The following is a 14,230-nucleotide window of genomic DNA, read 5'->3' on the forward strand; positions in this document are numbered from 1 at the left end:
TGGGTTCTACACAAACCATGGGCGACTCACAACTGCGCTGGTGGGCAACATCATAGATGTGAGAAAAAGCAGGCATGAATGAGCGGTGTGACCTGCTGGAGGCCACACAGTCCTCTGGCCCACCTTCCTGCCATACCCTGCTGCAGCCTTGCAGATGGCCCCAGCGTTATCAACATTGCCACTCCAGAGCTTGAGAAACCACAAGGTGAGGCTCTTTGGCCATGACTCGAAAGGACAGGTTAGAGTTAAACCCAAAGTGGCCATCGTCAGTGAGGACAGGGGCCTGAGCCTGCATCACAGGGATGAGGTAAGGCCTCCATGCCTCCAACCATGGTGAGCATTCCCCTCAACTCCTCTTCTCGATCAGCCCAGGTCCCAGCAGGGAGCTGGCCAGGCCAGGAACAAGGACCAGGGGCAAAAGTTTCCCAGAGAGAGACTTGAGGCCCTGAGAGACAAGTAAAGGGGACCAATGAGCAAAGGGGACAGCTGACTCCGAGGTGGCCAGGGCCATCTGGAAGGGTGACTGCCCCAACCCCGGGGCTGGGGAGAGGACCACTCCCAGAGGATGCTGTGATGGAAATGCAAGCAGGTAAAGCTAGGATACCAGGTGTGATCCTTCCCCAAGGACCTGCGACACTCTGGGCTCAATCTGTCACTCCATCTCTGTCTGTTCACCTTGAACCAGATGGGACCGGGCCACATGTTCGGTAGCCTCTGAAGGGGTCCCACACACATATTCCTTCCTGCAGGGCAATGACATTGGGTAGCCACATGGCCTCAGAAAAGAGAGATCTCATATTCCTGCACCAGCCCAAGTGCAGGCTTACCTGGGGCCAGCCAGCTGATGGAGGGGCCGCAGTGGTTGGTGTCACGGGCCGGGGACCCCACCAAGTCCTTCTCCATCACCACCTCAAAGTTGAGGATGAACATGATGACAGCCCCGTCCTCGTTCTTCACGGGCACCACGTCCACCAGGCACAGGAAGCAGCTCCCTGCGGAGTGGGGGACATGGCCACTGTGTCACCAAGGCCCCTGGGTGGGCAGAGCAGAAACCTGAAGGGGCCCATCCACTACTGCCTCCCCTATAACCCCACGCACAGCTCTGAAGGGGAGGGCAGGAGGGCTCCTGCCTTACCCCTCCTCCAGCCCCATGCCTGCCAGGCTGCTGCCCTCAACCCACTGGCTCCAGCTGGCCACTAGACAGCTTGTCTTGTGTCTCTGGCCCTCTCTCTGGGTGCATTCTCCTTCTCTCTCCCTCTGGGGGAAGTTCCTTCCTGCTGCCACCTTTTCCTCTCATCTCTCATTTCGTCCTTGCTTTCCCTCAGATGTGGTAGTGTAATGTAATGCAGACATTAGGCCCGGGGTCCCTGGGTTCAGATCCCATCTCTGCCACTTCACCGTGTATCATTCTGCTTAAATCAGTGGTTTTCAACCTATCGGTTGCGACCCCAGCGGGGTCGCCTAAAGCCATCAGAAAATACATAATGCATATCAGGTATTTACATTCCAAATCATAACTGTAGCAAAATTACAGTTATGAAGTAGCCACCAAAATTATTTTTTGGTTTGGGGTCACCGCAACATGAGGAACTGTATTGCGGGGTCACGGCATTAGAAAGGTTGAGAACCGCTGGCTTAAATGATTCAACTTTCCTGTGCCTGGTAGACTTTCCTCATCTACCAAATGGAGAGGATGATAGTTCCTTTCTCCTAAGTTGGATTCAGTCAACATATGCCTGGTGTGCACTGAACACCACACACACACACACACACACACACACACACACACACACAGAGGTTCGTGACTCCTCTCCTCTTTGTCCCCGTCCTGGCTCTCTCTGCATTTGTCCCCAGCTGCTGTGTCAGTCCACAACAGTATACATTCCAAAGTTGAGAGCAAGCATTTCAAAATCTTTACTGCAATTCAACACCACCATGCTATCAAAGCATGGGATGCTGTATTTCACAAAGGTACTGGTTTGTGACGTATCAGAAATAAAAGTGATCCTTCCCCAAAGAGTCGTGAAGCACTGCTCCTAGCTCATGCACCTCTGTCTCTCGTCTTCCTTTTCTCTGCCTGGCAACCAAGGTGAGGCCAGTGCACCAGGCCAGATGGACCATGCCCACCTCTGCTCCCCGTCCAGCACACAGCCCTTCCCCCTCTCTGCTGATTTCTGAAAAAGACCCTGACACACATGTTAACATCCCGTCTCTCCCTCTCTGTGGATCCTGCAGGCACCAGGGTTGTCCCTCCTCTCCCTTTCCTCTCAGGGCAGAGAGACTTCTTTCCTTGTCTCGTCTCTTGCCTCAGCTGTCTTCTCTGAACTGCAGGGGCCCTAACTGGCCACCACCCAGAACAATGCAGCAGGGAGCAAGCACTGGCCGGTGAGGTTAGAGATGGGCAGTGCTGATGGCGAGGGAGGGGGCAAGGATGAAGCACAGTGGAGAGGGAGGGGTGGCAGCGAACTGAGTCGAGGGAGGCCAGCCACCTAGAGGGGCTCTGGATGACGCTTGAGGCCTGTCACCAGGCCTCTGGCAGTGTGGCAGCTATGGCCTGCACAGACCAGGTGGGAAGGGCCTGACTCCTGCAGACCAGCCATCCTAACAGCTGGGGAATTCATCTTGCGGAAGGAGAGCCTCTGACACCAACTGAAACAGGATGGCACTGAGATGAGGGTGGGAAGGCTGGACCGGGGAAGGGGCCACCAGGAATTCTCCGTCCCCTCCCCCGCCCGGAGGTCCTTCCTGTCACCACATCTCAGACCCTTCTGGCTGGGCCCTCAGAACCTGAGCTGGGGGTTCTGTCTGGATCCTCCACCAGCAGCCAGCCTCTCCTGTCCCCTGATCTCTGGCCTCTGACAGGGTGACAGTGGTGTTGGGAGCTGCAGGGGGACACAGCTGGAGACTGTTTGGCACCCAAACAGCCCGCCTAGAGTTTATGTCCTAATATGGTGATGGCCAGCAACGGCCTGGATAGGGACTGGCCGTCGTCGGGACTAGGAGAAGCCAGAGACCAGGAAACCTGGAGATCCTGCCACCCGCCACTGGGGCCCTGAACCCCATTCCTCACCAAGAAACCTGTCCCAGGAAAGAAGTCCAGAGTATGGAACCTAGAGGAGCCTGACCTTTCGGGACAGCCTGGAGACTGTGACCTTGAGGCCTCAGCACTCTGCCCAGTCCATTCAGGCTTCTCGGCAAGAGAGGCCAGAGCTGCACTCTGCAGAATAGACAGCCAGGACCCGGGCCTCCCGCTGCAGAAACTCCACATAGAACTTCTCTCACTGCACAGGCTGACCCCACCCCTAGACACGCTCACCCGCAGAGCCCCCTTGGCCCTCTCTCCCTTTGTGACATTCAAGGAATCTTTCCTTTCAAATAATCCTGTCAAAGCCCAGCTTGTTCCAAAAATGTGACCTGGAGCCCTGCCGGGTGGCTGTGAGAAGGAACAGGAGGAGGGAAGGCTATTCTCAAGGGTAGGTGGAAGTGAGGAACGTGGGCAGGGGAAGTCAGCTGGGGCTCTCCGAGGCTCTGTCTCCTCCCACCTGCCAGGGTGGTCGGGTCTTCTGTGAGCTGCACATCACCAGCCCCTGCCCTCCAGCCAGATCGGCCAGCAGACCTCATCCCATCACTGGTTAGGAATAGGGGGAGCTCTAGGCCCTGAGGGCAGCTGAGGGTCAGTCAGGCTAGGGGTGGGGCACAGGGACAGCCGGAGCACGCTCCAGCCTGAGGGCCGGTGGGCTCTGACCCTCATGTAGCAGAGATGTTGGCAGTCAGCGGGTCAGTGACTCTCAGGAGCCCTGCGCTGGTACCTGCACACGCAACAGTGCCCACCTCCCACCAGCCCTGCTCCTCCTGCCCAACCCTAGCTCCTGCCCATCACTCACTCCTCTTCTTTCTCTGACCTTGCCCTGCCCCCAGGGTGGCGCCCCCAAAAGCAGAGGCTGACTTTGGCCCCCACACAGAGCCGAATGAGGCTGCAGTTCCATGGACAGCCACTCTGTGGCAGGCGTGGCCCACACTACCAAGGTGACCGGTGCCAGACCTGCTCAGGGATGCCACGGACAGGTGGAGAGGAAGAGGACCCCTCCATCTCTGCCCACAGAAAGGCTAGGGGGTTCCCCCATGCCAAGGGGAGGAAGGAGCACGGGATGTGAAGTCAGGTGGCCTTTGCTCTCGTTGTGTCAACATGATCTTGGGCAAGTCAACTTCCCTCCCCCAGCCTCAGGCCACCTGTCTGCAGCGCAGGGGAGGTGGCATCCACCCCAGGAGGCTGGAGGGATGAACGACATGATGTGCATGAAGCAGGAGCCAGACTCACAGGTGGCCCCCATAATGGGAGGATGAGGGAAGGGAGAGGGAGAGAGATGTGTGTGTGTGGGGGGGGGGGGGGGGGTCTCAGCAATGGAGAGGCGACAGGCCACCTTGCTCATGTGGCTGATGCCAGGAACACCTCACTCAGAATCATCAGCCCCCAAACCCAGCCTGCATCCTGGGGCTCGGGGCACCCTAGGCCCTGAGGGGGTGGAGACAAGGGAAAGCAGACGCAGTCATGTTGCAGGCCACTGAGAAGGGGAGGGTGAGGGGACAGCAGGAGGTGCTCTGGGAACGAATCAGGCCTGGACAGATTATAGGTGCAGCAGGTACAGCGCTTCCTGCCCCCGGGCACCATCATGCATCAGAACGCAACACTGCCTTACTTTCATCTGGTACCAACCCAGGGCATCATCTCTGCCTAGCGTCCCAACCTATTTGAGGGCCCCAACCACAGTCCCAAACTAGATTTCCCCACCCCCGGGCAACCCCCACCCTGGCCTCTCCTGGGCAGGCCTCTTTAAATCAGGGCAGCAGGGATGCTGAGTGTCCTTGGGCAAGCCCCCAGGTCAGGTCTCAGTCTGTAAACAAGGTGTCATTGTGGCTCCATCAGGGTTGACTCTCCATCCCCCACAAGTATTCACTGAGTGCACCAGTAGGAGGCATTTGGGGCAGCGTGAACAACACAGGCCGGGCACCTGCCCTGTGGCACCAGGGAGTCAACAGGATCCCAGCTCAGAGCCCGGGCAAGACAGAGAAAAAGAGAGTAACCCAGGCAGAGGGGCAGGCCTGGGGTGCGGAGCGGATCTACCCAACCATCAGGAGACCTAGGCAATTGCTGTGTGGCTATAGGCAAGTCATTCACCTCTCTGAGCATCGGGCTCCCTGGGGGCACCGCAGGGATGAGTGATCCGGCCCTGAGTGTCAGATGAGATGACACATGGCCTTGTGGAAGCATCCAGAGCTATAAGGAGGCAGGGTGCTGGGGTCCTGCAGGGAAGGTGACCTCGGGACGGCAGCCATTCTAGCCCTGGTCTCCTCCCTGCCCAGCTCCCAGCAGGAGGAGCTGGGCCCAAAGTCACGCAAAGGGCAGGAGGATGGCCCCAGGGCCCTGTCTGCCCCCAGGCAGAGACACTGACACTGTCTTTGCACAGCCCAGGGCTGTGCAGTGTCAGGTTATATTTAGCCTGGTGGCAGCAACAGGAAGATGCAGAAGGAGCAGCTCCTGGACCAGAGCCACCATGTCACTAACACAGCTCTCATGGGGAGCCTGGGGCCTAGGGAAGCCAGGGCCATTGCAGGCCCAGGGGACAGAGTCGGGGAGTCTGAAAGGTCAGCCACTGAATGAGTGCACGCGCCTGTGTATGTGTGTGTGTGTAAGAGAGTGTGTGTGTGAGAGAGTGTGTGTGTATGTGAGAGTGTATGTGAGAGAGTGTGTGTGTGTGAGAGAGAGAGATCATCTTCTCGGCCTGACTCCAGGGGCTGTGATGCAGATGCCCCAGGGAATGAACTCACTGTGGGGCAGGAGTTGGGAACCATGTTCCAGGCCCCCACTCACACTGAAGGGGTACGCCACCCCCAGACAGACCCCACCACCACCCTCCCAGCCTGCCACCTTCCCAGGGACTTAGAGGGCCATACAGAAGACCCCGGGGACCTTGGCACAGTGGTCTAGACCCCCCAAATGTACTGCGTGTGGCCTTCCTGTGTCATCCCCCCATCCCCAACAGCCTAAAGAGAACTTCTAGAAAAGTTCTGGGGCCCAGACCAGCCCTGAGCCTGTCCACTGGGTGCCACTTGACCTCTCGGGGACGTAGCCTCCTGTTCTATCAAGCAGAGTCACCAGAAATCCTAGAGAGGTGAAGCGAGGCCATGCTCCGGCAGGGAGAGCTGCTCTTATGGGTCCTTCTGCACCCTCCCCAAGGCCTGCATACTTCCCCTCTCTCCTCTGGCTTCCTGGAGTCAGTCCCCCCCCCCGAGAATCCTTCAGGATCCTCTGTTCCCCACCCCACCAGGCCCTCTGCCTGCCCTCCCAGCCAGACCTGCACCCCTTCCCACGCCGGCATGCTGAGTCCCGAAGAAGTGGGCCCCCAGTGCACCCCAGCTGCTCCCCCCAACCCTGACCCCTCTTCCAACTCCTCCCATCCTTCTGGGCCTTGCAGGATCGCTCTACAAAGATTTCCGTGGCTGTTCCATCCAGCCCACATGGATGGTTTGCATTGAGAACCCTTCTAAAACTATCTCCCTAATTCAGGAGATAATTGCATGTGGGCTTCTGGAGTGAGCTTCCTCCCTCCCCCCAGAGTCAGAGCCCAGAGGTTAGGGTCTGGCTGGCTTCAGGGGAGGTACTGGGAACAGGTGTCGGAGGATTTCCGAAGGGCAGTGACTGGAGCTAATGACAGGTGTGTGTGAACAGTGTCATCTCTCCTCCCCCCTCTCAGCTCCCTTTCAGATCCAAGGGTACCAAGTGTTCTTTCACAACAGAATCTGCCCGTTTCAAACTATCCTGAGTCTAAGCAACAGGTGGAACCATCATGGGGATTAAGGGGGTGCCTTTTGCCAAAGTGTTACAAAACCTGGTCAGCAGTTAGCATGGCACATGGAGGCTGACCGCCCTGGAAGCCAGGAAACAGTGGAGCATGCTCAGACCCCTACCAGCCTGCTTCAACATGACCCCCACCTATCTGCGCCCACCAGGAAACAACCTGGGACCTGGCCCTCCCCTGGGGCTTGATGAGCTTCTAGAACTGTGCCCATCGTAGCTCCCAGCATACCCCCAGAAAGCCTGGGGGTGCCTTAGAACACCACACCCTGATTTCACCTCTCCACCAGCCGCAGCTTTTCAATTGTTTAACCAAGAGCTGTAATCCCCCCAGCCCTCGCCCACCTCACAGGATACCGGGAGGAACCAGAAAACACAGGCACCCATGAAAGCCTCCTGAAAAGTCCAATGGAACATTCGAGCATCAAAACATATGACGATGGCCTGACCAGACGGTGGCGCAGTGGATAGAGCATTGGACTGGGATGCGGAGGACCCAGGTTCGAGACTCCGAGGTCGTCATCTTGAGCGCAGGCTCATCTGGTTTGAGTAAAAGCTCACCAGCTTGGACCCAAGGTCGCTGGCTCGAGCAAGGGGTTACTCGGTGTGCTGCAGCCCCACGGTCAAGGCACATATGAGAAGCAATTAATGAACAACTAAGGTGTCGCAATGAAAAACTGATGATTGATGCTTCTCATCTCTCTCTGTTCCTGTCTGTCTGTCCCTATCTATCCCTCTCTCTGACTCTCTGTCTATAAAAAAAAAAATATATGACAATGAGCCCAACAAAAACACAAAACTTGCATTATGTGCCGATAATAGGATCATCTCCCTAAAAAAAAAAACCAGCTAAACTCTTAGAACTAATGATGATGCTGATACAAGATCAGCCCACAAAAATAGCATTTCTCTCCACCAGCATAAAATATGAGAACAGGGAGTCAAAAACGAGACCTTTCTCCTAACAGCAACAGAATGATAAAATATCCAGATGTTGACCAAGAATGCACAAGGCTTTTACAGAGGAAAAAATAGAAGCAAAATAAAACTTTAATCAAGGGTATAGAACTGATCTGATAAATAGAGGAACAATCCGGGTTCTTAGATGGGACAAATATTATAAAGATGTCAATTGTTCCCAAATTCATCCATAAAACCAATCTAATTCCAGGCAAGATTCTAGGGGTCTTTTTTCTTTGCAGGAACTCGACGTTTCTCTAAAGTTTATAAAGAAAAAGACCCACAAGTACCTACATCAACCTTTAGAGCAGCGGTTCTCAACCTGTGGGTCACGACCCCAGCGGGGTCGCCTAAAGCCATTGGAAAATACATAATGCATATAAGGTATTTACATTCCGAATCATAACTGTAGCAAAATTACAGTTATGAAGTAGCTACCAAAATTATTTTTTGGTTTGGGGTCACCACAACATGAGGAACTGTATTGCGGGGTCACGGCATTAGAAAGGTTGAGAACCACAGCTTTAGAGCAAAGAATAAACACAGATTTGACCTCCTAGATACTAAGGTATACTTAATGTCATAGTTTGGTTTTTTTTAATGTGGTTTTAAAGCAAGAACAGACAAATAAAAATTTGGAACAGAACAGAGAGCTCAAAGACCCACAGATATATGGGTAATTAACCGGTGATACAGGTAGCCCCACAAATCAATGGAAAAGAACAGGCTGTTTACTAGATGTGTTGGGAAAATTGGCTCACTACACGGAAAAAAATACAACTTGATCCCTACTTGACACCACAGACAGAGGTAGGCTCAGAATGGATCAAAGACCCAACAGAGAAAGGTAAAACATTTAAGTAAATAAAGGAAACTGTCGACCTTTGCGACCTCAGGATGGTGAAGGATTTTTTCAACAAAACAAAGCTAAAGGCACAAACAAAGCTAAACCTCGATAAATTAGTTTGTATCAATAGTAAGTATCTGGGCTGGATAAATTTAACCCATAACTGAATGGGAGAAGATATTTGCAACATCTTGATTCAGCAGGAATTAATACCTAGAATATATATATAATATTGAAGTGTACACATTTGTATTTCGAGAATACACAGCATCTCCTGTGTATAACCAACAAAACAAAAGACAGGGGCTTCAATAGAAGGGAGACAGTGATTGACAGGGAAGTAAACCCGAGAGGTTATCCAGCCTGAGAGATGGATGATCAGACTCCCGTGAGGGCAAAGACATGCAAATTCAAGCAGCTAGATATCATTATCACCTATTCAACTGGCAAGAATTAGAAAGGTAGGTAATGCCAGGCGTGGCAGAGTCATGGGGAACAGCAATCTCGTGCTCTGTGTGGGTGGGAGGTGACAGCTGAAGCCTTGCTCGCACACAGAGAGTACTTAGTTGAATTAAATGTCCAGAGACCTGTGACCCAGCAACTCCACCCCTGGGGATATAGCCCAAAGACACCCTCAGGTGGGTCCAGAAGGGGTCAGGTGGGTCCAGAAGGGGTCCGGGTAAAGATGTTCCCGGCAGCATTATTTATGGAGATGCTCTGGAGGGGCCTCCCTGGGAGAAAATGAGGTGAGTGCACCCCACAGAGTCTGGAGCTACAGACCAAATGTCAAGTAGTAACCTGAATGGATTTGAAGGCATCATCTTCCCATTCAAGAAAAGTGAGCACTGGAATACAATAGCTAGGATATACCATTTGCATAAATTAAGCCTATGTGCATCCAAACAAAATACACATTTTGCATGAACATATGCAAGCAGCACATTCACAGGAAGCACATTTGAATGGTTGCCTAAGGGGAGGGTAATGGTTGCTGGGGAGTGAGAGAAAAAGAAAAAAGAAGGAATGGAGTGAAAGAGCAAGAAAAAAAAACAATATCAAATATTGTGATTTCCATGATTTGGGGGAGTGGCTGAACTGGGACCAGCAGAAGCCTGGGATGGGGGTGGGGGGAGGAGGCAGACAGGGTTCTACCCAGGACTCAGGATACAGGGCAAGGAGAAGCCCTGCAGGGCACAGGGAGGCTGAGACCCCTGGTTAGCTGACTGCCCAGGGTTGGCCAGGAACCTGCGGCCACATGGGTAACACCCTGCCTCATGGCAAGCAGAATGAGCCTTGACATTTGATTCAGCCTTGTTGGCATCTACCATCTGATTTTCGGCACCTCTCCCAGCAGTACCTGGGAGGGGAGGTGTTTGGTCCCACTCAGCAAATTGCAGCTCCGGGACCAAGCTGCAGCCACATTTCCTGGGGCACTGATCCCAAGCCCTCACAGGGCCCTCTGGGACAAGATGGCCTGTGTAGCAATACTCTGTGCTGGGCAGACTCCAGAGCAGGAAGAAAAAAAATCTAGGTTTGAGTTCCCTCTCAGGTAGTGGCCAGCTGGGTCAACATGGGCAAGTCCCACAGCTTTCCTCAGCAAGAGTTTCCCTCCCGTGAAACGATGGACAGGAGGCCGGCTTCTCAGAGCGCCAGAGAGCATGCGTCCCAGCCTGCAAACTGGAAGTGCAGTGACAATGACTGTGCCTATGAGCACAGCCACCACCAAGACTCCCAGCTTGGCACCCCTACTCAAGCCTCCTCAGTCCCAACTCTGAGTCGGGGGAGGCCAGAAGTCCCAGATGCCTTCCCTGCACCCCACAATGTCCCTCACCCACAGCAGGGCTGGAGGACTCCCAAGCCCGGCAGGCCACCTCTCCTTGGCCCACCTTCCTCTAGCCCAGACAGCCTCCCGCTTCTCTAACCCCCACCCCTCTCAGCCCTGATCTTCTATTATTCTAAGACTTTTCACAGAGGGAGAGACTGAGGTCCAGAGATGGAAAGTGGTTTACCCAAAGTCACACAGCAGCTCTGTAACTGAGCCAGAAGCCGCTCCCAAGTCACTGACACCAGGATAAGGCTTCTGCAACAGCAAACTGCTCAACTTATTTATTTATTCATTCTTCATTCGTTCATTCATTCATTCAGCAAGCAGGCATATACTGAGCTCCCACTATGCACTTGACTCATAGATCCAAAGAGAGAATAAAACAGACTGCTGTCTGCCCTCACGGAGCTTACAATCTAATGGGAGAATTTGGACATGGCGACCTCATCCAGAACTGTGAGCAAGAGAGCTGGTAGGCCAAGGAGAAGACACTGCCTAGCCCTCAAGGTCCTTGGTGTCACCTGAACAGAGAGGTTTGTTTGAGGCCAACCACAGCCCCAAGCATGTACATCTTCACAGGCCCTGCACTACGGACAGGAGGGGAGCCTCTCCCATATTAATCATCTGTCTGAGGGGTCCCTCCACTTCCCCTGTTCCGACCCTGACCCCAGGGCTCTCCTCCTATGGCAGAGAAGAAAGTTTCTGTTAAACTCCCCCACACAAAGGGGCTAGAAAATTCCACGTTCTCCCTGCCTATGGAGGCGGAGTGATAAGAGAGAATGTGTATTTTTAAAAAAAGGCTCATTCTCCACCCAAGCGAAAGGTTCTCTAACGGAGGTATTTCAAGCAGGGGGGATGGGGAGGTGTTTAAATGTGAAAGGGCTTTCTTGGAATCTGTCAAGTCACACTGCACACTGGCCTAGAAACCACCTCTGGGCAGACAAGACTCACTGGTCTCACCCCCACCCCCACCCCCACGCTGGCTCTCCTGCTGCCCACAGTCTTCCTCTGCAGAGCCCAAGGCCACCATCAAACTCTGCTCCCATCCCAGCCGCCTGTGCAAATATTTACACAGCTCCTCTCCCAGGGCTCCAGCAGACACAACACGGAGGAGTGGCCCCCCTGACACTCTGCAGACCGCAGAGTGGGCCAGGAACGGTCCACTATACACCCCTCCATCCTGGCAGGCCGGCCTTGCTTCCGCCTCCCTCTGGGGACAGAAAGCCCCCAAGCCGGCCAGGGCACCCTGCTCCTACTCAGAAGGTCTCCTCCTGCAGCCTCAGAGGAAAGGTGCTGGGTGGGGAGAGCCCCGGGCACCTCTCTGGGGCCTCCGGTCCCCTGGCCACAGGCAGGCGCACTCACTGGCCCTGCCTCAGAAGACCTAAGGCGAGGGTCACCCCGGTATCTTCTGCCACTCAGAAAAGTGCTTCCTATGTCTGGTCTTATCCTCTGGTATGGATTCCAGGCTGCTGTCACCTCAAGGGCACATCTAGGTACCACCTCTGTCCGCCCTTCTGCCCTGCTCAATACACCCCAGGGAGCCTTCACCAGTACCCTACCACAGAGCTCCTGCTCAGCAGCACACTGCCATGTGGGGGTCTGGGGTATGAGGGTCAGGGTCTGGAGAGGATAGAAGGGCGCAGCTGTCTGAGCTCAGGAAGAGGTCAGCCATGCTGGAGAAGGAGGGGTGTGAGGGTGTCCTGAGCAGGAGTCTGATTTCAGGGGAGAAAGAGATGGGGAAATGGCCTGGGTGTGTGGAGGGTCCCGGGAGGCCCATAGGAGTCTTGCTGGTGTCCGGAGAGCCTGCACAGCACCTGGAAGCTGGGGTCTGAGTCTGGGGACCACCTCTGGGGCTCAGGCTCCCACAGGCACTGGGGGCACCAGGGCGCAGGCTGGCCTGCTGGTCCCTACCCCTCCCCCAGCCCACAGCTCAGCTGTTGCAGTGTGGGCCCTCTGACCCTGTTACCATGGCAACCAGCCTGCAGCTGGAGCAGAGAAGCAGACAGATTCTTCTCCAGAGACACCCCTATCCCCACCCACACACGAGCTCTTGGGGACACAGGGACATGGAGACCAGGCCAGTACTGGCAGAGGTACGAAGAGCCAGACGAAGCCCAGGGGGAGAAAGGCTCCAGGGGAGTGGTGGGACTAAGAAGAAAGACAGATGCAGGGAGGAGGAGATAAAGACCAAGGGGACAGAGAGGCGGCAGGGAGGGAGCCCGGGGAGAAAGAAAGGAGCAGAGACCACGGGCAGGAGCAGGCAGACAGGCCCCACTGCGGGGGGTGGGGCACAGAGAGATGGAGGAAACAAAGAGCAGAGAGGAGGCAAGGGACAGAGTGCAGGGACGCTCCCCCATCCCTGGCTGGAAGAGGCAGATCAAAGAGGTGCCTTGCTCGAAGGGACCCAAGGCTATCCTGACAGCGATGTGGGATGCAGGTATGCACCAGCAGCACCTGCTGCCCAGGGCCCCACAGCCAGACTACCTCCTGCCAGCCAGCCCCACTCTGTCCAGCTCTGCTCCCAATGCCACCTTAATCTGGGGTCTGATGTCACAGGGCACAGATACAGGGCCAGCAGGTCCCTGGTACCTCATGTCTCTCCCTCCAGTCCACACCGCCCCCACCCCAATCCAACCTTCCTGCCTCTCAGCAGTCCCAGCAACTAAATAACGGAGCTGTCTGTCTGGCTCCAGGCCCTGATACTGCACAGAGCTAGGCCAGAGGCACCGACACAGCACAGCTGTCCACACTAGTGCCTGCCAGCAAAAGGCCCCACCTCCCTGGGGCTGGAGCCCAGGGACCCACTCCCCCTGTGGCTGGCCCAGGCAGAGACCCTGAGAAAGGCCTGGACAGAAACAATGGGTGGCCCTGGCATTATATACCTCTGCCTCCCTACTCCACCCAGGCACAAAGGTGTAAGCTCATATGTCCACACACATAGCGCAGTTCAGGCCTGCAGGGAAACTCCCAGAAGACTGAGTGTTTCACAGCACTGGGAGGGGAGGCAGAAGAAATCTTTCTGCATCCTAGGACTCCATTGCCGGGACAAGTGAGGGCCCAGGCCAGCCTGCTGGCCAGCAAGAGATACTTGATCCCTTGGAAACAGAGAGCAGAGAAGGAGGCAGGCAGAGATGGCTGGCACAGGATTTTCTGGGTCAAGCCCCACTTAGAGTAGTAACCTGGAAGGGGCAGAGATTGAACCTGGGCAAGGGACCTGGGTTCTAGTCCCACTCTCTCCACTGATTCGCTGGTAACTAGACCTCTGCTTCTCAGTTTCTCCAACTGTAACCCGAGTGGGCTGAATTAGGTGATCCTCAAGGTCACCAAGATTCCATAATAGAACCTCTGCAAAAGGGGTCCCTTGGCCATCCTCTCCAAAGGAGCCAGGCTGGGGCAAGAAGGGCGGCCAGCTCCCCACACACTACAGCGAAGACAGAAGTAAGTACTCAGGCCCCTGGCACCAAGGGACTGAGGGGGCACATTATCCCAGAAGTAGAAACAGGCTCAAGGCAGTAACCAGCTTGCCCCATATTACACAATTTCTGGTGTTAAACCTAAACCCAGGATTTAATATATTCACATTCTGTTCATTACAACAATGGTTTGCAACTTGCAGAACAAACTTGTATGTGCATCTAGAAGTACCCCTGTAACTGGTTGGTGTCATTTTTAACATATGACAGCTAAGCAGGGTTGGTAGGGCTCGGATCAGACAGACATGGTTTCATTCTGAGCTCTGCCACTT

The 14,230-nt window shown here is 54.7% G+C and overlaps 1 protein-coding gene across 4 annotated transcripts in view; it reads right to left on the reverse strand.

Annotated features, from left to right (window-relative positions):
- The window catches only part of KCNH2 (potassium voltage-gated channel subfamily H member 2), a 63,026-nt gene that overhangs the window by 12,802 nt on the left and 35,994 nt on the right, over positions 1-14,230 (reverse strand). For all 4 annotated transcript variants that reach the window (XM_066237764.1, XM_066237762.1, XM_066237761.1 and 1 more), the window contains one exon: positions 828-992. In XM_066237764.1, coding sequence (XP_066093861.1) covers positions 828-992 — 165 coding nt within the window. The remainder of the gene's footprint in view (positions 1-827; positions 993-14,230) is intronic.

The sequence above is a fragment of the Saccopteryx bilineata genome, chromosome 6 (genome assembly GCF_036850765.1).
Source record: "Saccopteryx bilineata isolate mSacBil1 chromosome 6, mSacBil1_pri_phased_curated, whole genome shotgun sequence".
In the NCBI taxonomy this organism is placed as follows: Eukaryota; Metazoa; Chordata; class Mammalia; order Chiroptera; family Emballonuridae; genus Saccopteryx; species Saccopteryx bilineata.